Source organism: Annulohypoxylon truncatum, assembly GCF_022578515.1.
Source record: "Annulohypoxylon truncatum strain CBS 140777 unplaced genomic scaffold F4807scaffold_6, whole genome shotgun sequence".
NCBI lineage: Eukaryota > Fungi > Ascomycota > Sordariomycetes > Xylariales > Hypoxylaceae > Annulohypoxylon > Annulohypoxylon truncatum.
Genome location: NW_025953792.1, coordinates 324740 through 348843, shown reverse-complemented (window position 1 = coordinate 348843; position 24104 = coordinate 324740). Strand labels below are relative to the sequence as shown.

The window sequence follows — 24104 nt, the reverse complement described above, 5'->3', positions numbered from 1 at the left end:
ACTGTTTCTCCCTTGGTAACCCCAGAGCCACAGGGAGGGGAGACGCGGGTCCGACCTCGTCTCTGTAAGTGACATACTAGCAGCAGAAAATAACACTGATAACGTATTGTAATACGAAAATCTCGTGATGGATATCTTTAAACTGAGGTATCGTCATGTAAGTCGTCGTTGAACAACTGTTGATCGTGTTGAAGCTTCTCGAAACACCGATGCTTTGAGTGTTGTCCAGACCAGACTATCGTATGGATCCATCGCAGAGCTGAGGATCCCATCTTGCGTAGGTCATGTCGGCTTGACCCCAAACATACAAAAATTTCACCATTTGCAAGGCGAGAGTTACACCAAGTCACTGCCAATGTTGCTACTGCCGCTGTTGCTGCCGCTGCCGCTGCCGCCGCCCTTGGTGGCAATGTACATATGATCCAGGCTGCTCCAAGCAAACCTCGAATTCGTATGTACATGGAACGCTCGTACATGCAAGCGGTGCATGTACACAGCGGCAGGGCATGGGGAAGAGCAAGCAATATTAACGAGTTATTCTATTTCTTCTCTCCTATTTTTCCCTTTGCCAATAAAGTATAGTTCATGGTAGCAGGCTGTCAGGCAACTAGCCAGCCCAGCCAATTCTCTTTGTTACCAGGCTTGATTGTATGTGGCCGCCCATCTAATAAACAACAACATCACGCAAATAATGCTCGATCTGATTGTTGGTTGGCGAGGGCATGCCTGCAAGCAGCGGGGTGAAAGTGGTAAGGAATGAGGAATAGAAAGAGGAGGAGGAAAAGGGGGGTGTGGTTGATGGGGGGATGTGGTTGGATGGTTGGATTAGTTGGATTAGTTGGAGAGAATGGTTTGAATGACGATGACTCTTCACAAACTTCAAGGTTGCTATCATTTCCGCTCGATAAAAGATTGATTGCCCAAGGTTGTTCTTTCAAGTTTCTAGCTGGCCTTGACCAACTTAGGTCGTAATGGCTACTTACAGTTTGCAGGACACTAAACCATATTGGAACATGTGGGATACCTAACTAAGTAAAGTCTGGTATGAGTACATAGTTAATTATTGTTTAGTACGTGCATATTTTGCAGGGGATTCTATGGCCTGCACTTTCCCACACGCGATTTTAGTGAACCAATAAAACGCATCTAAAATATGACCACTATTCCCTTATTAGATAAGGCAAATTATAGCGAATCATGAATTTGTAGATTGACAGGGGAGGGTGTGCTTCGAAACAACCCAGCCTCGTCACTGAGTGGCTCGTCAGTACTCCAAATAATCTTTCCAAACCAATTGTGTCCTGCCATTTTGAGCTTTGCTCCACTTGTAGCGAAGCCATTTTTTGTAGACACACCACGGTCCCCATAATTCCCCTATTATGGCTGGCTTCCTCTGAAGTGTTAACTTTTTATTGGCTCTTTCTCTTTACTACCGTGGTGTGTAGTTTATTCGGAGTCGTCGTTCATTGCTCGTAGCTTTGATTTCCCCATCCTCTTGACCGTAGAACTGTACATGCATTAGGTACCTATCCTACACATCCTGTATCCCCCAATCCCCCCCAATCATCTGTGTCGAATCTCACAGTTCCCGTTATTCAAAACTCGTCGGTGCCCCATGCGTCGGTTGTCCTCTCCCGTTTCCCTCTCCTCCCATCGAACAAAGCCGCCGCAATGTTCGATTTAAAGATCTAGACGACGACAAGGCGACTTCCTTGAAAGTCTGCTCTAATACTAAAGAGAGCAATACTTGAGCGTATAGCTTCAAATTTACATTATTGTTCATTGCTGTCTCTATAAACTTTTTTCTCTGCTATCCTGCTCTCCTCTCTTCAGTGTGCATTCTTATTCTTGATCACCTCCTACTTGGTCCGCAGTGGCATTGACTTGCACTCTCCGAGACTTCGAATAAGAGGAAAATCCAAAATTAAAAGTCGATTCATCGATACGATACCCCTTTAGAATTATAAAAAAAAAAAAAGGTCTCCCAACGAAACGAATTATATCCACCAATTTATGTGTCCCAATGACCTCTGACAGTCCTTCGACAATTGTTATTACTATTACCAGCACTATTATTCCTCTTCTCTCATTCTAAACTTTGGAGCCAACAGACGCCACCCCGGATTACTCAAAGGGAAAAAGAAGAATAAGAGAAAGCGCTGTTTGCGTACACTCCGTCGACTCACACATCACTTCAATCTTAATAATTTGTACTCATATTTTTATTTTTTTACTCACTCACCAAGATCTCCTCTCAATCCTTTGTTCCTTTTGGATTGAATCGCCACTCACACGGCTTGGATCTGGATCTGGACCCATTCGCAGGCTTCCACGCGTGTGACGGTCATTTTTCCCTTGCAAGTTCTTTTGCAACGTGCTAGTTCAAGGTTGGGAGTCACCTGGGTCCGCAGTTAATACGGTCTATGAAATTTAACAACATACACCACAATTCGACATAGCAGCCCCAGTTGTTAAGCCAACACGGTACAGCGCCACCTAAGCACCCAAAAAAGAACATTGAACAGCCATCGAAGTTACCTAGGTACTTTAGGCCACTACCTAGCAGAACGCACCGACCACCCTTGGAAAGTATCAGCCAGGCTCGCAACATCCCAAGGTTCCCAAGGTTTACGGTTCTCAGAAGGTTCGGCGCAAAGACCACCTGTACAAACAGCCCACTTAGCGGTAATGATCGGACTGTCTTCGCCACCTCACACCAGCAAAGAAAGAGTCATCGAATAGGTACCTGACCTTTACCAACCCAAAGGCAAAAGCCACTTAACTAAAATACATCCGTACACCCTGTCGCCATCTTTTGCCATCGTCCTCGCCTTCACCTGGTCATTCTTATTAGTCCTTGGTCTTTCTTACTCTTCGGCTTCGACCACGCGACTCAAGACTCATCCTTCTCTCCTCTCTACCGTCTCTAACCTCTAACACGTACCGTACATTTTTAATCTTGTCGCCTGCTCGCCTCAGGTATAACTTCGTTACTTCAATTTAAAAGGACTGGTATTCCCATAGGGGACGCCTACCTTTTACCTTTCTCGTATCTCCTGGTCCTACCATACCAAACGGTATAACACACATGCATATTCTATCGATACTAGAGTAAAAAGTGGTTGCAGCTTGTACCTTGCATAACCCGATTTCTTACACAACATCGTCAGCCAATCCGACGCCAACAATTCTTCCAACCCCCAAATCGCAATCGCAACCGCGTTCGCGCCGACCCCCGATATCCCGATAATCTAACTCCTCGACGAGCCGCTCTAACCCGCATCTTGCAACTCTCAAATCGCGACTCCTACTTTTACGTATCGTGATTTCCACTCTTTGGTCAAGTAGAAGCCCAGCTTGATGCATATCTAGCTGGTGCGACTGCTGTCCTAACCCCCTAACTCTTTGTTTCCCCGGTAGAAACAAATAGCCACACGATGCAGGTTGCGAAATCGATATCATCCACTCCAGTCGTCTGTCCCGCTCTGTCTTCCGGTTTGATCGTTCGTGAAACCCTGGTTAGAGGCACCCGTGTCTAGAAACCATCTCTCTTTTTCGATCCATCTGCTGCTTTACAATAGCCATATGCTGCTATTGTGAAGCCTCTTAGTCGATAAAAAAAGAATTCACGACCCTTCTCTCGGTATATCGATCTAATCGGTTTGACTCTGCTCGACAGACGACTGGAGGTTTAGTCCTAGAAACTATTTACCTTCTGTTCTTCTCAAGATGATGTGCAACGATATTGATGCGTTGCCTTCTTTTATCAACTCCTCCCAAAATGGTCCATACAATTCCTCTATAGCCTCTTCCGCCTCATCCTCCGCAGCTTCGGTTTGGTCCGAAGCATCTTCTCAATCCTCCGACGACACTACCATTTCTGCATGTGCTTCTGATTCGTCAGAGCAATGCGCTTCTTATTCTTATACCCGGCTGTCTAGGCCTTCCAGATCTGATGTTGCATGCAGCCAGATCTCACTAAACACTTGTTGGCCAGCACAGCCGCAACAAGCCGAAGTTCCGCAGGAGCTTCGTCGTAATCCACGACGCACCAACAGTGGTGCGACTACTAGGACCGGATGTCCTCCGCCTCTGGTTCGCCAAAGCGATCGCAAGGTAAACTTTGTCGATAGCCTCGTCGGTAAGCAATAACGAAATATTTCCACACCCCCATAACCCGAGCTCAACTCCTTTAGATTCGTCGACCCAGATTGTAGAAGCAATTTGGCCACTATCTTCCGTTTTTCATCGACAGGAAATGGGACCCAAAGCCGTGCTACCTCTGCGCACTTTCATCCAGGAAACGCTGCGCCGATCTCGCACGAGCTACTCTACTTTGCAAGTCGCCCTCTATTATTTGATACTGATTAAGCCCCATGTTCCTAAGCATGATTTTACTATGGAGCAACCCGATGATGTCCACGCAAACAGGGTTCTTCAGTGTGGTCGTCGTATGTTTTTAGCCGCCTTGATTCTTGCCTCGAAGTACTTACAGGATCGAAACTACTCGGCACGGGCCTGGAGCAAGATATCCGGACTTGCGACGCAGGAAATTAACCAGAACGAGATGGCGTTTCTTGAGGCTGTAAAATGGAAACTTCACATCACCGACGCTGTTTTTAAACGGTGGACCGAAATCGTTCTGAAGCATACGCCATCGCAGCCCCCCTCATCCGGATCAGCCTGCTCCCAGATTCCAGACCACCAGCACCAAGAGTGGAGGGATTTGATTTTGAACCTTGAGCCGGAGTTGAATAATATTGAGGATCTCATCCCGTTGAGCCCTTCAACGAGCAAGTTCCGAGATACTACACCAACTCCGTCCCTACCGGCCCCCTCTCCTCGGTCGGATGCGTCCAGTTGCGCGAGCGATCTGTCTACGCCCAAAACCTTTAATATTCCTTTCGTTATGGAGCCTGCACCGGCCACTGTACATACTCCAGGTCGTTTTGCCCCAGCTTTGGGTCTACTACCTACTCCCCGTCTCACTCCGCAGTCAGTCGGTTTCAGTACTCCCGCCGCGAGTGTTGCTACCTGTCTTCTCAGCGGAAAAGGCTCCATGGGCTTCGCTATGGCGCAAGCTGCAAATGTTTCTGCCTCCCAGAATCTGGACCGATGGCCTGGCTCTATCAATTCTTCGCCTATGAGTTACGTTTCGACACGTCGTTCTTCACTTGCCAATTCTATTTCGACAGCGTCTTCACCGGAATCGATGATCTCTGATTCGTCGCGTACGTCTCGCTCATCCTCGATCTCATCTGCTTCGTCGCTGGCCAGCGCGCCGTCCACCAAATTGGATGTTCAGGCGCGACGCCGATACGCGAGGTTGTGTAGTGAGAGGCAGAGTTTAAGACCTATCATCGCTTCGGTACCTGAAGACTACGAAGAGAATTGTATCACGTCCTCGCCCGAATCTTACACCGGCACGGTGGGTAAAGATTTGGTACAGATGTCGATGGAGACTCCGTTGGCCCGAGGGTGTGAGCTTGATGACGCCGCGAACGCCGCTCGTGCTCTGCAAGAACTTCACAGTTACCACCAGCGAACGAACCCTCAGCCTCGGCTTCCCGCTAGGCTCGGCTCAAAGCGAAGTAGACCGTCGTCGATCGACAACTCCCTCCAAGAGAATGTCCGCGAGATGCTAAGTACTCAGTATTACAGTATCAATGAAAGAGAAGGCCATGATTCTATGGTTCGCGGTCTCACATCTATGGATCTAGGCAACCAACAAACTCCGGTTCAGTCGAACGGGGGACGAAAACGATTCTGCTGCTCAACAGATGCTCGACCATACGTTATCCCCACAATGCATCCTGCAGTCGGTGGTCCCGGTGGCCCGGGCATGTGGGAAGGTATCTTGCCTTAGTATCATTTGCTATCTGCAGTATGCTTAGGTATTTCGCGCAACCGACGACAAATATCCCTTGTGACAATATTCAACTATTTCTTTTGTTCTACAACGGGAGGGATTCAATGGCTTGATACCACGGAAGTCATACTTTATAGAGAACCCCAACAATGGTCAATGGCACAGGCGAAAAAAATCATCTTTTTTCTCGGTTCATGCATTTCCAGGATCAGCATATGGGGAAGGAAGGTGGGTAGTTGCTTGTGTACGAATGAACAGGGAGATGGGCTATCGTTTCTAATGGTGTTCCGGAGGGGATAATCATAGTGCTCGTTCAAAGCAGTAATGACTAGTTCAATGGCAGCAGCGACAGCAGTGGTGGTTCTAGCAGAGACAGTGGGAATGGCGCAAACTCGAGAAATATGGCAAGCTAGCGCTTCGTGCGGTAACCTCGAGCCTCGCGCCACAAGATGAAGTTTTTAGTCTTTACTTGATTCGTACGGCCGGAGATGACGCGTACCCGCGAACCCACCGATCGATATATGTGGCACTCGTCGAAAAACGAATGTCCGTTTGTCCTTCGACCTAGTAGGTGCGAGAAAAACAGAAGAAAGGCGCGCGAAGACATTCTAGTTTCTATCACTATCTGGCCTGAAAAAAGGCGTTGCGCAATCGAGTATCAAGAGAAACTTCGAGGCACACAAGCAAAGCGGAAACTACTGTTAGAGAGCTTTGAGAGAGACAACCTCCGCAGATAGTATGAAATTCTGATAAAATGGCTTCCTTCGAGCTGGAAAGGCAACGAAAAAAAAAGACTACGATTTATTCATGTTGAGTGCCAAGTTTTTTGTTGTCTCGTGTGAAACTTGTGCATTAGGAGTACTGACCCTGAGCTGAAAAAGAAGCCGAAAAATTGTGGATCAAGATTTTCAAGAGAAGCAAAAATTTCTGACGCGAGATATCTCACCGTCACGAGGCGGCCAAATTTACACGTTTGACAGTCGGCACGAAGGTACCGAATCATGATATTACCCCTTCACCCCCTTGTTTGCTGATGTGAGGCAGTTTGTAGGTTGGCAGAAGGGGAGCGAGTCAAAAATCAAAGGGGGGACCAGCCGTGGGTCGACCTGGTGAGTCATCGTCAACATGACTGACGTGAAATGTGTAGGTCTCCATAGGTAATGCGCATCCATTATTTATCCCGGGGTCGACCTACCAGGTTAACAAAACCCGGACTTTAAGGGTCGGATCAACCAGATCCAATCGTTTTAGCCGGTTACCGCTTCGGGAAATAGACCACGCGCTAGAGTTAAAGTTCGGCCAATGAGAGCGCTTGGAGGTGCTTGTTAGAGATGCATGGGTTAGTATGTATTGAGGTAAGTGGGTACCCCACTTATTAGTACAGCTCACGGATGCGAACGCCCCCGGCGTGAATGCCACGCGCGGCTTTGCTGGGGTGCGCGGTGAAGGACGGGGTTACGGGGCGTAACGGTAACGTATCGCGATGCTCGTAGGTTGGCATATAAATATTATGTTTTTAATATAGGTGAGTTGGTTTTTCTTTTTGATTTTCTGAGGCGGTGATGTGTTTTTCGTTGGCATGGGCATGAGCATGGGCAAGGAGGTTGTATGGGTAGGGGTTAGCTACCCGCCGTTTGGAGCAGACGCCCGGCTCCTACGGGATAAGTCAAGTCGTGGATGCTCGCTGCCTGTCGGCGATAATGACGCCGGGTTACTGCTGCTGCTGCTGCTGTTGCTGCTACTAGGTAGGTAGGTTACCTGCAGGTATTGTGTAATGACCCGGTGACCCCCAGGTGATGTATTAGAAATCCGTGTAATGGATCAGGTATGTAGGTAACGCACGGCTCAGAAACATATCACTGCGTAACGCCGTCTAACGCCGTTTGTTGGCGCAGTTCTGTGGGTAAGGTAAGGTAAGGTAAGGTGGGAAGACGAGATATGTCAGCGCCGGGGAATTGCTAAGCTGAGATCCCGAAGAGCACTCGTCGCCTTCGTCTCGCTTTTCGTGTGCTGAATCAGCGTGCTGCGCCGGTTGACCGTGCGTCGCCTGTGTGCCAAATGAATTCATGCTTGGTTCTACGCTTAATAGGTGAGCTGCTGTTATGGAAGACATATATCCCCTGGCACTCAACGCGTGCGATCAGGGTGTGCCACAGAGGACAAACCTTCTCGGCGGAACCGCGAATAATCCTGTCGAATCGATGGTTCCTGACACCTAAATGTTTCATCTACATATGAGTCAGTCCAGGACTCGTGGGACCTAGAAAGGGGACAAATTTCCACGGTTATCAGGAAGCTAAGCTTCGACTGTGAGCTACCTACAAGACCGAAGTAGATTACTTAGTGTGTATGCTACTTGTTTAGGTAGGTATGGGCGAGGGCGTGGGTGTGCGGGTTAGTACGCACTTGGGTGTGCTTATACCCGATATTATCGTAATACTGCCAGAGAAGAATAGGTACTGGTCTTGATGCTTCGAACGGCATCGTATCCGTCGTATCAACATGAAGTAAGACTTCTAATTATCCGAGAATCTGTTCCTCTAAAGTGAAACAACCAAATGCCTGCCTGCTCGTGACCAAACATCAAACCCCTATCCCTAACGCCGAGGAAAATAGAGAGGCGCAAGGTGTGTGTGTGGAACCCTTTCATGGCGTCTGCCTGTTCCCGCCTCCTCTCTTCCCCGTCTTACTCATACCGAGATCGACCTCTCTCATTCCGAGATTATTCCTACCTAGTTACTCGCCGAGCGACTATCGCTTCAATATTTATTCCGAGGGCTATAGTTTTGAGGGATAACCTACGATATCTCCTCGATGGCAAGGAGAATGAACCACTCTTTACCTTGGTAGCTCTCCGAGCCTTCCGGAAACTAATTTGTAGTCTTGAACTCTACGATGTTCAGTACCCAGAGTAGTTAGTACGTAGAAGAACAAGCAAGCATTGGAATGGGGATGAATTCTTGTTTTTTGGGGATATATTCCCTCTATTACATTAGATAGGTGCCTAGTAGACATGATCTCCAATGCCTACCAATCAGCCCCTTATGCAAGCAAGGTCCTCGCAAAACGTGACGCGTAGCCAACTGCAATATTTCCACGCTACCCAAAACGGACACCTCTAAGCCTCTACGTCTTCAGAAGAACTACCGATGCGAGTCCCGTTTACCTCAAACTCGGTGCCCCTATCACCGGCCTTAGCAATAACGACACTCGCGCCGAGGCCGCCCTCCGCACCGCCCTCGCCCTCGTCCTCGGTGAGGCCGATGAGGCTCTTGCTGTGGGTGATCACGAACACGTGGGCCAGGCGCTCCGTCATCCAGCGACACAGCTTCAGCACGGCGGCCTGGCCGGCCGTGTCCAGGCCGTCGAAGGCCTCGTCGACGAGCATGTAGCGGGCGCTGTGCGCGCTCCGGGCCTCGCCCATGACGAACAGCGCGAAGAAGAGCGCGAGGTCGACGCGCTTCCGCTCGCCGCCGCTGCGCTTGGAGTAGCCGATCGTCGGGGCCATCGACAGCGAAGGTTCGAGCACCGAAGCCTTCCCTCCCGGATCGTTGTTGTCGCCGCGGTCGTCGGCTTCCTCGAACAGGGTCTCGAGGGTGCCGGCCATCATGCTCCGCGCGTACTGCGCGTCTTGGTACATGACCATCAGGATCTGCACTAGTAGTTTGTTGAGCTCGCCTATATGGCGTCCGACGACGTGCCGGCGGAACGTAACTTTCGAGGCTGCCACTTGGCGGCGAGTGAGGGCAAACTGCCAGAAGGCGAAGATTTCCCGGTGAGAGTGCATGTCTGTAACCTCTCTGCTCAAATCGACGAGCTGGCGACTGAGTTTGGTGAGGGATTCGGCTTCCGATTCGAGGAGCCCTTTGTAAGTGGTAATCTCCTGCTCTTTCCTAGCAAGCAAAAGACGATCCCGATTCGAGGAATCCGCCCAGTCTTTTCTTATTTTATCTATCTCCTTGTCTTGATTTTCGACGACGCGTTGTTTGCGAAACCGCTCCTGCTCTCGCCTGTCGCATTCACGTTGTAGGTGAGAATGTCGATTAGTCAGGGCCCTTAGCTCGGTTATGGCTACATTCAACCGGCTAGGCACTTTTAATGCTTCCTGTGCTGTTAATGTCCGCAGAGCTAGATGAACATCACTCTCGCTCATGCGAGTCTTGGAGGCAACATTGCTGGGGAGTCTTGTTATACTCTGTGTCGTACTCTCTACTTTAAAATGTGTGGCAGCAACTCTGTTAGTGAGAGCGACGATAGCTTTCACGTGCTCATCCCATCGTCGCCTAGCTTCTTTGGCCTTAAGAGCGGTTTCTTCCCTTATTCTGGCCCTCTCTCTTGCTCCCGGACTAATGGCGTGAAGGATCGGGTTCCAAAATTTTCGAAAGGCAAGTGTGATGTTCAGTAGGAAACCCCGTACGCTACTAGTGTCGTCTCTGTTGTCTTCGTCTTCTATAATTGGAGGTGGTACTTCCAATGTGTTATTCTCTTCAAGAAGGTATTGAAGATCGTCCTGGAGGCGAGAAAGCTGACTCCTCGTAGATATTATCTCTTGCTCAATGATGGCTTTCTCACGATCTATAAATGAGCGGGCTTGAGCGAGCCTGGCTAAGACGCCGAGCCTGTTCACCTCATTTTGGGCTGGAGAAATATTATTTTGAAGGCCCTGAAGTTCAGATTTCAATCCTGGCAACCCCTGGTCATCCTTGAGGTCCTCCTTGAGCTTGTTATTGATAAGCTCCTTCTTGTTCAAAATTTCTAGTTGTTTCTTTTCTTTACTTTTCATCTCATTAGTTAGAGACGCTGCTTCGTGCTGTAGGCGCCTCAACGTCTGGTCTACCTGGTTGATTCGACTTTTTAGATGCTCTACCGTGTGCGTGACCCCTTCAAGCCGCGACTGCATGTCTCCTAGTTCCTCTTCCACTTGACTCAGCATCGAGTTACAAGTCTCTGCGCATTCATCCAAAACCTCCAGGCCTAAAACTAACTCGATCAACTGTCTCTTCTGCAATGGTGTAGAATTCAAGAAGCTTGGAGCACTCTCGTTCCCGAGCAAGACCATTCTGATGAACGTGTCGAAGTCTACTCCTAGCATTTCATCAATAGATGCTTGAGTACTTTTCACACCGGGCCCTTCGAATTGCGATTGAAATACGCCGTTCTTCTCTACAATTACACGATTGCGAAGCACGTCGTGCTTCCGAGACCGCGAAATAGAGTATCCGTTTGCAAATGTTAGGCGGACGTTGCAGTTCTTTCCAGCAACATCATTGATGACGTCGTTTACTCCAAGTCCACCTCGGATACACTGTCCAAATTGGCACCATACGATTGCTTCAATAATTGTACTTTTCCCTGCCCCGTTGTGCCCCACTATCAAGTTGATACCGGGCTGAAAATGAAGCTTGAAATCTAGAGTGAGAGTGCCCTGGATGCCAAGGAAGTTGGTAATTTCGATAGCAACGGGCTCCGCAGCAAAGATGGTTTCCGCCGTGGATGATCGTATAGCATCGTTCGCAGGGGTATCGAGAGTAGATTGGGGTGACGGGTCAAGTATATCTCTATACTCAACTTGAGAGCCGTCCTTGTCGCGGATGGAACTGCGGATATTGAAGAGTCTCTTCCCTACGAGAGATAGAGTATCACGCCTATCCTCAAGGGTAGATTCAAGGTCCAGTGAGGACACATATTCCTGGATAAGTCCAGCCAGGTCAAGTGGCTCAAGCTCCACCTTACTAGTCGTCAATTCTTTTGAAACAAGAGTCAGTGGACTAGCAAGGTCAGCCTGTGCCTTTCCCGTGTCTTCTGAACCCTCTTTTTCCTGATCTCGCCGACTCTGAATATCGGCAGGGAGCACGGTCTTGCCAAGACTCCCTTGGCTGAACCGCCATTCCGATGCAACACGTTTCCCGTCTCTCACACTACGAACCCCTAGTTTGATAAGGCGACCTCTGGCAGCGATGTAGTTACCCATTGACAACTTTCCCGTGATCATGACATGCTTATCCCGAACTTGTTGGATGTCTACCCAGTCCTCTAGCACGTCTTGTGCTTCGACGCTTGTATAACCCACGGCGTGTGGATTATCTACAAACTCAGTCTCCAGGGTTTCGGGGTCGAGTAAAATGACTCCCCTCCTGGTATCGAACAGATCTGCCCAGGTGAGCTGTAACGGTGCCCCAATGTACGTTACGCTTCCTCGAGGATCTTGATGTTGCTTGTTCGCAGCTTGGAAGATTGTTTGGTGACTGTGAAAGTGGCCGGTAAATGTCCTTGCCAGTGGCGCAAATTCACTTGCGCTGGTAAGGCCTGGATACCTGGAAGGCAACCCTGCCATTCCTGTCTCTGGGTCGATTATGTGCTTCTGAGTTATGGCCCGGTTTATTGCTAAATGTCCGAATCCCACCGTCTTTGCCGCGATATTCGGGTCCAGATCGCGTATGCATCTGATAATTTCGCCTTGGTCCTCTCGGAATGGCATTACAAGTACCCGCCTCCCATCCCAGTTGTGACATGCAATCTCCCTATGGACTGTAACGAACGGGGCTAACCGAGCATTAGCCAGCGGTTCCAGAGCGGAAGTGGTGTAGTCACGGCGATATGCTAAGTCATGGTTGCCCAAGATGATATTCATATGCGGCACGGCGCTAGCTAGCTTGTCCAAGAAGCGATAACATGCCGCAAGCACATTCGTTGGCTGTGAAGTGCGTGCCGTGAAGATATCACCGCAGATAATGGCACGGGAGATGTTATACTCATGCGGGATTGAGGCAATCCAGTCTGCTGTACGTATGACGCGGTCGAGGTCGTGAAGCTTGAAATGAACGTCGCTGGCTAGTAGCCAACGGTGATTAGCCTTCATTCTCTAGCCGGCTGCCGTCGCGCCCTGCGAGAGAATCGCGCCCCACTCAAGCTCATTACTAGGGTAGTAGGGCTACCTTGCAATATTTCAACGCCGGAATCGTTTCTGCGCAAGCGACGTTAATGCCGGAACCCCCGATTTTCGGGCCCATAAAACCGCCAAAATATGGTGGACCGGATTAAAGAAATCGACGATCACCAAATCTCATCAAATCGGAAAAATCTTCAATACATATTATCTTCACGTGACCACCTTTTTCTTGACATCATGCAATGTAGGTACATTGCAACCTACGAGGTACCTAGGTACTCAGGTATATAGCAATTATATGTATGTCAACAATTTAAGTAGTTAGGTGATATATATCTCATTAGGTGAAATTGAATAGAGCCTTGATCGCAAAATCGAACAAACTCATGCGAAAGAGGACATATAACTTCAATTAATTCAATTAGTACAGGCAAAAAAAGGCACTGGACGCTAGATTATAGCACTCAACAGCGCTATACTCCTTGTAATACGCGGAGGATATTTCTGTTTAAGTAAATAAATATACGCTTACTAGGTAGTCAATTGAATACAATTATGAAGTATGAGATATTTGCATTATTTGAAGGTTTCATTGAATTAACAGTTTTAACAGGATTTTTCAATAAAAAGTACAGAACCTCAAGCAGCGCTGGACCTGCCAGGGGCCAGCGACGACCGCTATCGCATGAGGACTTCTGATACAATTATTAAAAGCAGTAGGCACACCTAGATACAGATTCCACCATCTACCTAATAATATGACAAAGCCTATTCTCCCAAACCACTTCTTTCGCGTTTCCTTTGCGGGTCGATCTCCCTGCCGGGCCTCCTAGCTCCCATCTAACTAGGCTAGGAAAATACTAGACTTTCTGATATGTACTATGCGCCATAAGAATCTTCTTCCCTACCACTCTCGGCTCTGGGGGAGGTTCCCTTCTCCTCTACTTTGGTTTCAAGGCCGTATTCTGTCTCCAGCTCCGTCCTCAGCGGCACGTGCTTCTCAATCGCTACCGCGATCAAGCCCGAAGCGCCAAACGCCATAGCCCCATACCAAACCGCTTTCAACGCCTCCAAATACACACCTAGAACCTCCGACTTTACGCCCGGCTCCAGCGTTTGAACGTAAGGCCCAGTCGAAAACTCGTACGCTCTCCCGCCGCTCAACGTCTGGCTCACTGTAGGGTCCGAAATCCGGTAAGAAAGTTGGCTAAAACGGTTATTGAATATGACGGCCGGAATCGTAATTCCCCAGACGTAACCAAAACTACGCAGGAAAGAATACATGCCAGTAGCTGCCGCGACGTCCTTTTCCGACAGGCTTGCCAGAATCGCGGGGAGCGTCGTAGGAAGGATAAACGCACGGCCTATCGCGTCCACGATCTGGAGCATGGCCCATGCGCCCGCGTACGTGTTTTCTTTCAGCAACGTGTTCAGCCCGGGCCCCAGAGTGCTTAGTACGAAGCCTACGGCATGCAGAGGGCGGTAGTGACCAGTTTTTGAGAGGACGATGCCTGCGATGGCGGAGCCGGGGATGAGCAGGAACATATAAGGTAAGAAGTCGACACCTGTCCGTACGAGACTTACGCCGCGGACGGCGAGAAAGTACACTGGCCAGAAGAAGCAGACCCACTGGAGCAACATGGAGGTGACGAATATCATGTAGAAGGCTGATACCGAAGTCCGGTTGGTGAAGACACGTGGCGGCACACAGGCATTCGCGTCCCTGATGTAGTACTCATACCCGTGGAAGGCTATCCAGCCCACGCAGCCCAAAACGATGGGAAGGATGATTCTCCACGAGGACCATGGGTATACCGTCCCGCCAAATGTGAGGGCGACGAGGAGAGAAGTGATGGAGCCGATGAAGACAATATTACCGATCCAGTCCACTCGCGTGACTACATCTCTCCACGCGATCGTGATATGCTTGATTCGAAGGAAGAATACTTGGACAGGGAGAACGACTGCGCAAATGGGAAGATTGAGATAGAAGCACCAGCGCCAGTCTCTTTCGACAAGAGCCCCGCCGATGACCGGACCCGCGATCGACCCAAGAGCAGCAGTAGACAGCACGATGCCGAGGTACTTTCCTCTTTCCCGCAACGGCACCAGATCGCAAACGATCAACTCCACCATGAGCATGATCCCACCACTTCCCAGTCCTTGCACCGTGCGACCGGCGATTATGGTCGCGGTATTGTTCGCGCCACCCGCAACCCCGCTGCCCAGAGCAAATATGCAAACTGCAATGATCATAGGCCAACGCCGCCCGAAGATGTCACATAGCTGTGCAATCCCGGGCTGGACAACCGTTTGGGCGAATACAAAGCAGTTGGCTACTTCGACGTATTTGTCGCCGATGTTGAGCGAAGACGAGATTTGCGGAAGCGCGATGGCGATGATCGACCCATCGAGCGATGCCGTGAAGGCAATGAGGCAGAGAGAGGTGATGACTAACCAGAAGGCTGGCCCTTTCCTGGAAGGTTCTGGTGCGCTGGCTACATTATCAGAGACCCCGTCGGCCAAAGGTACTGCTGCCGCCATCTGAAGTTACCTGAATGAAAGCGCCGTGATGAAGGGGATAGCCTCAAGGCAATTTAGGAGAAGGTGTTGAAAACAGAGAGTTCTTCAAGATCTAGGAAGGGACATGGCAAAAGACTGCGACTAGCGCACTAACCAGAATGTGAGAAGAAAAAAATAACAGCCTATATACTGTAAGTATATACTGTTGTGTGTAACAACGCTCTGGCATCATGCAGTTGGTAAATTAATTAATGGATGTGATACTGTAAAGGTACAAAGAAGTACATCTATATACCTACCTAGGTACTTATGTAAGGGCCAAGACATCTAGGTCCAACACGACTTTCAAGGCTGGGGCGATGAGAAAGGAAACGGACAGGATCGGCACTTGAACAGATTGATAGGTCATTCGTCACAACGTTGGAGCGCACGCAGCCTGCTTGAAATATCGGGGGCCAAGGATGGCGAGCGGCGAGCAGCCTGTTTCTAACTGTGTGCGAAATGGTAATTGTCTTAATTACTTAATTATCCGACCACCTACCTACCTACATTTCGGTGGGCGCGCGTCGCATCCGTTACGACCTTGGAACATCACAAACCTCGCATACCTAGTATGCATGGCCGAGAGCCTGCCTCAGGTAATAAATTAGCTTTAAGCCTCCCAAGGTTCGATATTTTCGCGCTTCGCCCTCGTCATACCATCCACCGGGTCAAATAGGGGGCGATGCTATGGTCAAGTTACACGCATCTTTTCGCATGTGGTGATGCCGCGAAGGCTCTGAAGATAACAGCATGTGAACTTTATATATTGACTTAATTAATTGGCCTCCTCTATTGATGATTGGGGAAGCTTGACTTCTAAATTTAGAGGTCCATCTTCTTGCCCTATGCCATGTAGGTACTGTATCAACAGCAGTTCCTCGAGCCACTCATTTCATAGAGCAAAGTTAGGTAAGTATCATTGAGCTATTATCTAATTTATTTTTTTCTCAGCTAAACTAGTAAGTTCTTAGAATTACGATTCAGTGGGAAAGAGGAGTTGTAGTTATGACATTTCATCCGAATTAAGTGCCATGATTCTCAATCAGGCCGTGGTTACCTCATTATCCTACCCATGTATGAATATTCTTTAGTGATCTTTTGCCCACTCGACATAGCAAGGGTACCCGTCCGCAGGATGTAAACCCCCTGTGTCCGTCTGATATGCCCTATCTCCATACAGCGTTTTGATAGGCTTTCCGAAGATTTTTTCCTTCAGTCTCTCGTAAATACTCATCTCGCTCTCTCTCTTGGCGTCGAAGTCATCGTAGGCATCTCTGATAGTTAGGTCCCGGCAAGTAAGAATGACAGCAATCCTAAGCTCATTCCAGACCAGCGTTTGCCCGATGCAATTCCGGGGACCTTGTTCGAAAGGTCGGTAAGCTGCCGGATCTGGGTATAGCTCATGCTCGGGCCCGACAAGGAATCGCTCCGGTAGGAACTCGGTAGCTCTTGGCCATACCCGAGGATTGAGATGCAATGCCTGGTGGAGTACGTTTGCGCCAGCATACTCCATAGGTTGCTGGTTGCCTTGCAAGTCCGTGATGGTGATACCTGGTGCTCCGGAGCGTAAGGTTCCGGCCGGTCCATAGAGGCGCAGTGTTTCCTTTATGAACGCGAGCGTGAGCTTGCAGCTATTCAGAAGACTGGGATTCTCCTTCAAGATGCCAGCAGCGTCGGCAGGCTCTTGTCCGAAAATCTCGTCGTGTTCTTTTCTCAGTTTTTCAAGCCAGTCAGGATGCTTAGCAAGCATGTGGTAGACGTAGACCATTATAGAGGCAGTCGAATCTGTTCCTGCGAAAACAAAAGTTCGGATCTGGTACGCGACATAATCTGCGAAAGTCTTGTCAAGCTTGTCTACTCGAAGAGCATCTGTGTCTTGCCTTTCGGCGATGTATGCTTCGAAAGCGAGTGTGGTGACGGATTTGATCGACTTGGGTTTCCCCTTATAATCATCTGAGTACCTAGACTCCTTGATTTCCTGGAAACGCTTCTCCAGCTCTTTATGGATATATGTGTTCATAACATACCCGTTGTACTTCTGAACGAAGGGCCGGAAAGGATGCATCAACACTCGAGGATCCCAAAACGAATGCCAGGCTGTCACACGCCCAAGTGCAGTTGCAAGGACATGAGGCGACCTCTGGTAGTTTGAATCATCATCTCTTCTCTTGTGAGTAAGACATATCATCAAGATTCATCTAGACAATACTCACAGAGTAACTTTCAGAATAATTTCCATTGTAACCTTGGTTGCAAGTTCATCTAAAGAAAACATGCCCTTCCCAATCCTCTCGACAAGCTTCTCGCGGAAGACCAGTATCGAATCGACAATGTGAGGAACATTATTGAGCATGGCTCCGGTGCTGAATCCATAGTTGAACAAAGATCTCCAGTATTTCCATTCTTCCCCATTCATAGTGACAAGGTTAGGTCCGCCAGATATCGGTTCCATAAACCTAAACGCAACCTTTGTCTTTGGCAGATTGTACTTGTTACAAACCTGACTAATGGCTCCAGGACCGAAGATTGTAAATAGAGGAGGATATACTGGCCAAAAGTCCATGAGGAAAACTTCGGTGTCGGTATATTCCTGGCAAAGATCTCTCATGGCGAATGCCACGGCAGCATCTGGGGGGATTCCGTTCACGTATTTCTGAAGCACAGTGAGGTGGCCTGTAATCCAGCTCCATTCCTTCGGCATAGGCTGTTGAACACTTTTAGCAAATGGTATTCAAACATCGGCATTGCGAGTTTAGCCTACAACGCCTTGCTTGCGAAGCTCATTGATCTTGCGACGGTGGTTGTAGACAACTTGAGTCAAGTATACGAGAGTAGTGCACAGCATGACGCCGGCGGCGGATAAGATGGTAAGCCACGCCATTTTGGAGGAAGATGCGAGAGGTGAAAGAAAGCAAGAGGGTTTGCATGAGCGACTTGCAAGACAATAGGGTAAGGTCCGGGGGGGTCCATAGACGGGGGCGAAGAAGGCTGGAGGGGTCAGGGATGCGTAGGCACACTAGATACGGGACCTAGCGCAAGCGCCCGCGATGGAGCACGCAGCCAAAACCAACCAACCTTGAACCAACCACCCAATCAATCAATCCAATTTAGGTACGAAGTAGGTACACCTCCATGGGGACGGTAGTTGTGATTTGATGTATTAAGCCACAGAAAGTGTTGAATAAGGCTACAAATCATGTATAGGTACTTTATACATATAATATTTGTTAGTAATATTCTTGTAAATGGAAGGTATATATCTATTGATGATAACATGATACAGTTCTATCACAGTGGAGCAGGTAGGTAAAGTTCCATTATACAATAGTTATCGTCCCCTTGGAGATGTCCCTGAGAACGTACCAAATTGACAAGCAGGTATTGACACCTGGACAAGGTCATGAGGGTCGCTGGTCGCCAATCGCGCCAGGGCCTTCTCTAGGTACTGTACCGACAGGTTGGTACCACACGAGCATCCACGAATGATGCACGTCAGGTAAGGTTTATTTATTGGGGACCTATCTAGGTATTTACATGTACTAGGTATGTAAATTCAGTTCTAGGTACTGTGAAAGTGGTTACGTAATCAAGGGTTTAAGTAGAAACTTGTTCACGTTTTAGACGAGAGTTTAAACTTAAGAAATACAACATCGTTTACTCCCCCTTTCAGTACCTACTGATACCAACAAAGTCGTACAAGCTGAAGAAACAATCAGCGCTAAGACGGGAACACTGCAGTTCTAAGGGTGGTCACACCTCTCCACCAGAGATTACAAATAATTGACATATTCCATTCGTAGAGGAACTATACGTGGGATGAATCTAAACGACATATGAACGAATGTTACCTTTCTCCATCCAATTTCTGATAATTCAATACCTGTAATCATACGAAATTATTCCTGTTATCCGAGCAATCATGTCATCGTTTCCCCTAAGACAACTTAAAGGTGACTGGATAGTTTTTGCGATGCCAAGCCTTATGGATCAAGAGACATCAGTGCTGGGCTGCCCTGTCTCGACACTTCGATGCTGCAGGATCACACGGTGTGACGAGGGGAATAGAATATGCAGAAAGAAAGCAGCAATACGGTTTCGGGGGCGTTGTTGCTCTTCAGTAGCTTGTTCATTCGCGACACGAGTACTGGCTAGAGACGCTTTCCATGATTCTAGTGTCATATTAATGCTTTGGAACCAATCACGGTACCAGGCTAGGAGTACGTACCCTCTCGAGAGCCCATGCTCTCGCCCATATTCCGAGATGATGGCACAGATGGCATAGGTCGTGGCTGCGGCTTTCCAAGGTGCTCATGGTAATCTGTCTCTCTCATATCGAAAGTTGAGTTCAGCATGGACATGTCGTTGTCTACTTCTTGAGTATGATCAGGTCCACCAAACATGGTAGCAAGGCCGGTAAGTGTTGCGTTGGGTATCTTTGAAAGCAAAAATCGACCGAACTGTGCCTTTTTGGTGAGCGTCTTCGAGTTCACGAGCTTGTCAGATTCGCGCTTTTCTATGATCCTGTTCAAAAATTTCTGAAAGCTACTAGAAAACTTGCTTGAATTGACAAGTATTGATCGGTAGACGGTGATGGAGGCCATTAGCACACTAACGCATGCCTCAGTATGTAGCCAGAAAACCTGCCATGGACTGTCAAGTGTGTCGTTATAGTACGTGCCGGCCGCGCGTGTTATGGAGCACGCCACCATAAACAGTGAGAGGCAAAGGAAGACGCCAAGTCCGATCTTGGTTAGCATCTCCATCTGAGATTTACGGAGGATAAGAATAGGGATCGAGACAACTAAATATCGTCAGAGAATATTCCAAAGCTTTGAAATTTTGCTCATACCCGCGACGTCCGTCAGAGTGTCGAGAACTGGCCCAATCCAAAAAGTGAAATTCAACACCGTTTCAGACACAGCAAGGGTGGGAAAGCACTTGACTGTGACCTTATCAGTGACAATCGTGAGATTGGGGTATTGGAGCTTACATGAATTCGATCCGAAGTATGGACAGACTATCAGCTGTTGCAACACCAGGTACATCCAAGAAACGACCGTCGCAACAACCGTAATCCAATAGTATCGTATGAGAGCCTTTGGCATGGACTGTAGAAGTATGCGAAAGAATGCGCAGTAGCATAGCTTGACCATGAATATGGTTGTCCACAGAAACGTTATGTAAGGGAAAGACCAGTTCATCTGGGCATAGACGTCGTCAATCTCTTGAGAAGCCATCAATGTTATAACCACATCGCCTCTCATCAGCGCGAAGACAGTATAAATCATTAAAACTCGCTTATAGAAGATGGCGGTTGCAACAGCTAGGCATGCGAAGCTGGCGATAACAAAGCAATCGTCAAGGAAGACGCGGCGACGAGATACCACGCGGATGGTAATGCGGCCAAAAAATGCCACAGATGCAAGCCCAAAAAGGCAACCGATAGCTATCTACGAGATACGTTTAGCATGTGTGTCTGGAACTGGCGCTATATTTACCTGGAAGTCGCCCATTGGGAGCTTTCCGGTATTGCGGATCCTCCAATCGGCCTGATCGCGTTGCTCTGGCGTGAGAGCAGCGGCCATCTCGTTGATGAGAGTCCAATTCAAGGACTGCGTACTCATAGTGTCCATTGTGGTTAAGCGGTTGGTCCTGTAAAGAGAGAAACTCAATAGATATTCTAGCGAAAAGCTACCTAAGTACCTAAGGTAGAGACAAGGATTCGCCAGGAACCTAGACTTGAATATAACACCGGAAGAGCATGAAGAAAAGGCATGCTTACCTACATAAGTACTCAGGTCCTGGTCATGAAGCTATGGGTAGTGTAAGGCTGCAGTTCCCTATCAATATAGCCCCCACTTGACATCGGAGACCTGTATGGAACTAGGCAGAGACATGGATACTACATAGTAGGTACTTTGAATGACATATTAGAAGCCGATCGAGTTAGAGATTCGATTCGAACTACATAATCCAACCCTCCGTTAGACGAGCAGAAACAGCCGCTTACATACCACTGCAACGAATCATTGGCGGCGATCACCACACTTTCCAAGTCTAGAACTGCGCAACCTACGATGTCTTACCCGTTAGAATTATGTCTTGTTGGCGCTGTCTCCGGTGTATTGGCCAGCCTTACTACCTATCTGGGAGACATAAGTTTAATATGTAGGCAGTACACACACCGGTCATATATTTAAATCAAAGTAAATATATAAATAGCTTCGTAGTGGTTGGTGATAGTTGAGGTGTTGACGTGTTTACTGCCCCCCTATCGGGCCGGGCCGCGGCGTGTCTACACAGCTTCAACCTTTGCCTCCGTCCTTCTGCGCCAGCAGGCCCTCCGATATAATGTGATATAAAGTCCGAGGATAGGAATATATCTTGGCCTTTCTTTGATTAAAAGCTGCATATCATCTCAAGCCTGGATGATCCCCCAATGATACCAATGTTTCCTGTCAATTTCTGTGCCACCCCTTTAACCACAATATGGAGAACTTTAAGGCTGCCCTCGTCTCTGACTTCCCCATATCTAACGTCTTCATATGTCTCGTTTGTATTTCAGTACTCCGCTACATGCTATCCAGTGCAAGATTCCATACTACCAAAGGTAGTCATGAAAAGAACCAACGGCCGCCTCTCGTGCCCTATGCCATACCCATATTAGGGACCCTTCCTTTCGCCTTTCTTTGGGATCCTTTAAGGTTTTCGCAAACGTACATTCACCTGTTTCCATATATTCAAGCCATCGCTTACACGTATCATAGTTCTCCCGCATTCTGGAAACGACAGCCTGTGCGGCTCAAGACTCTGTTCCGGGAGCTCTATATTGTCCAAGGAGCCAAAGAAATACATGACTTGGTTAGACAACGCTCGGCTTCCACCCTGTTTATCCACCGCCTCTTCCTTGCAAATGTGTTTCTACTTCCGAAGACGGCAGAGAGAACATATCGCAAGGATGATTCGGGAGAGCATGCTAAACCATACCCCGGAACTATGGTGCAACACCGCAATCGCGTCGAATATCATGTCCGAATCTCCCAGCAACGGCTTCTCTTAGGACCCGGACAATCATCCCTTTTCCGCCGGTTCTACTTGAATGCCACAAAGCGCTTAACCACTCTAGACATAGGCCCGGAGTGGTCTTACCTCCCGGATTTCATGTATATTTTCAAGTCCGCCCTGACAGCCGCGACTGTAGACTCTCTAGCTGGACCTGCCCTTTTGCTACGGCACCCTTCTTTCGCTCAGGATATGTGGGCTATCGACGAAAATGTTACCAAGTTCATCCTTAAAACTCCCCGCTTCATGAATCCAAAAGCGCATCAAGCTCGAGATCGAGCGTTGGCCGCCGTGTTTGACTGGCATGCTTGGGCGAGACAAAATTTCACCCCTGACGCTGTTGACGGAGAGGGGAACGACCCATTCTGGGGATGCAGATTCTTTCGCGAGAGACAAGAGACGTTCTCTAGCATGGATGGGTTTGATGCGGTCGCTATCGCATCCGAAGATCTTTCGTTCATTTGGAGGTAAGCTCGAACTCTATCTTCACGCATCATACCTACCTACCTAGGTATCTGACTGGTGATATAATTAGTGCAAATACCAACGCTATCATCTCTTCGTTCTGGATTACTTTGGAAGCCTTTCGTGATCCTACACTCCTTCAGGCTATCAGAGAAGAAGTAAGAGCATGCGTCCAAACAGACCCGGACAGCCAGATACCATTCGATGTTGCCAAGCTACTGAAGCAGCCACTCTTGCAAGCCGTGTTCGCTGAGAACCTAAGGCTACGCGTCCACGGGTTTCTCATTCGTTATCCGGAATTAGGTGACATCCATATCAACAATTGGACTATTCGACGAAACCATTGGTGCATTGCCAGTTCCACGCCAGCCTCGATGGACCCCAATTTCTGGTGCGCGGGAGAAAACTCTGCTTACCCAGTTGATCGTTTCTGGCCGGGGCGCTTTCTCAAGAGAGATCCTGACACAAATGCTCTAAACTTTTCGCTTGGCGGGACTGAAGGTTCATGGGTACCTTTCGGCGGTGGTCCACATGCTTGCCCGGGTAGGATGTTTACCAAGCGTCAAAACATTCTAACGCTGGCACTGATGGTCACTCTTTATGACTGCGAGATTTTGGCGAATAAATCAGACATGGAACTGCAATCCGGCGTATATCCACTTGGGACAGTGCCTCCTCAGGGCAAGGTTCCAGTCAGGATGCGACGGAGAACGGCAACGTAACTAGTGGACCTTGAATTGCGAATGACGACATCGTGAATATCGGAGGCTTACATAGATAATTGCGCGATACAGTGATAAGTTCATAAACACATACATCCTATCTTCCATAGTACTATACCCGCTGGTAGTTCTAGGGCGTGTTTACTAAAATAATTACCGCCTTTTTTTGACAATATGAGAACTTGGCGGTATCCACTTTATTCTACGCTTTGCCATTTATGGCTAGCGTATTCCTGAGGCTCTTGCAATTTCCATATCAAATCAAGTTATTTTCACAATAAATAAATAACCATAATTATCCCAAAAATTGAAAATATTAAATAATTATATATTATAATAATTTTCCCAAAAATCATTATTCACATATATTTATTTTAATAAGAATAATGCTTAAAAAATTTAAAAGAATTAAGAAAAATCAAGTGTAGTTGAAAATATCCTAAGCGTAGATCGCTTAAAATGGTATAGCTTAGAAAAAGTGGATACCGCCAAGTTCTCATATTGTCAAAAAAAGGCGGTACTTCGGATACTT

At 48.1% G+C, this 24104-nt stretch overlaps 7 protein-coding genes across 7 annotated transcripts; 2 read left to right on the top strand and 5 right to left on the bottom strand.

The window, feature by feature from the left end:
* Window positions 1-570, bottom strand: F4807DRAFT_343208 (uncharacterized protein). The gene has a single exon (XM_047995389.1). It carries the CDS (start codon window positions 474-476, stop codon window positions 138-140), a length of 339 nt encoding a protein of 112 aa, XP_047857142.1. The 5' UTR covers window positions 477-570; the 3' UTR covers window positions 1-137.
* A 3026-nt stretch (window positions 571-3596) lies between these two features.
* F4807DRAFT_343137 (uncharacterized protein) lies at window positions 3597-6112 on the top strand. The gene is made up of 2 exons (XM_047995388.1): window positions 3597-4141; window positions 4197-6112. The coding sequence occupies exons 1-2, from the start codon at window positions 3730-3732 to the stop codon at window positions 5864-5866; spliced, it is 2082 nt and encodes a 693-aa protein (XP_047857141.1). The 5' UTR covers window positions 3597-3729; the 3' UTR covers window positions 5867-6112.
* A 2696-nt stretch (window positions 6113-8808) lies between these two features.
* F4807DRAFT_413769 (P-loop containing nucleoside triphosphate hydrolase protein) lies at window positions 8809-12896 on the bottom strand. Its single transcript, XM_047996905.1, has one exon. The coding sequence runs from the start codon at window positions 12726-12728 to the stop codon at window positions 8988-8990; it is 3741 nt and encodes a 1246-aa protein (XP_047857140.1). The 5' UTR covers window positions 12729-12896; the 3' UTR covers window positions 8809-8987.
* A 374-nt stretch (window positions 12897-13270) lies between these two features.
* On the bottom strand, window positions 13271-15675 carry F4807DRAFT_413768 (MFS general substrate transporter). The gene has a single exon (XM_047996904.1). It carries the CDS (start codon window positions 15300-15302, stop codon window positions 13638-13640), a length of 1665 nt encoding a protein of 554 aa, XP_047857139.1. The 5' UTR covers window positions 15303-15675; the 3' UTR covers window positions 13271-13637.
* Window positions 15676-15973: 298 nt separating this feature from the next.
* F4807DRAFT_413767 (putative cytochrome P450) lies at window positions 15974-18481 on the bottom strand. The gene is made up of 4 exons (XM_047996903.1): window positions 18085-18481; window positions 17537-18027; window positions 16288-17485; window positions 15974-16232 (listed from the first exon to the last, which is right to left on the bottom strand). Exons 1-3 carry the CDS (start codon window positions 18202-18204, stop codon window positions 16411-16413), a joined length of 1686 nt encoding a protein of 561 aa, XP_047857138.1. The 5' UTR covers window positions 18205-18481; the 3' UTR covers window positions 15974-16232; window positions 16288-16410.
* A 471-nt stretch (window positions 18482-18952) lies between these two features.
* On the bottom strand, window positions 18953-21097 carry F4807DRAFT_413761 (uncharacterized protein). Its single transcript, XM_047996902.1, has 5 exons — window positions 20822-21097; window positions 20314-20773; window positions 20173-20265; window positions 19549-20124; window positions 18953-19492 (listed from the first exon to the last, which is right to left on the bottom strand). Exons 1-5 carry the CDS (start codon window positions 20954-20956, stop codon window positions 19311-19313), a joined length of 1446 nt encoding a protein of 481 aa, XP_047857137.1. The 5' UTR covers window positions 20957-21097; the 3' UTR covers window positions 18953-19310.
* Window positions 21098-21559: 462 nt separating this feature from the next.
* On the top strand, window positions 21560-23879 carry F4807DRAFT_413758 (cytochrome P450). The gene is made up of 3 exons (XM_047996901.1): window positions 21560-22039; window positions 22091-22852; window positions 22921-23879. Exons 1-3 carry the CDS (start codon window positions 21813-21815, stop codon window positions 23570-23572), a joined length of 1641 nt encoding a protein of 546 aa, XP_047857136.1. The 5' UTR covers window positions 21560-21812; the 3' UTR covers window positions 23573-23879.
* Window positions 23880-24104: the final 225 nt, after the last annotated feature.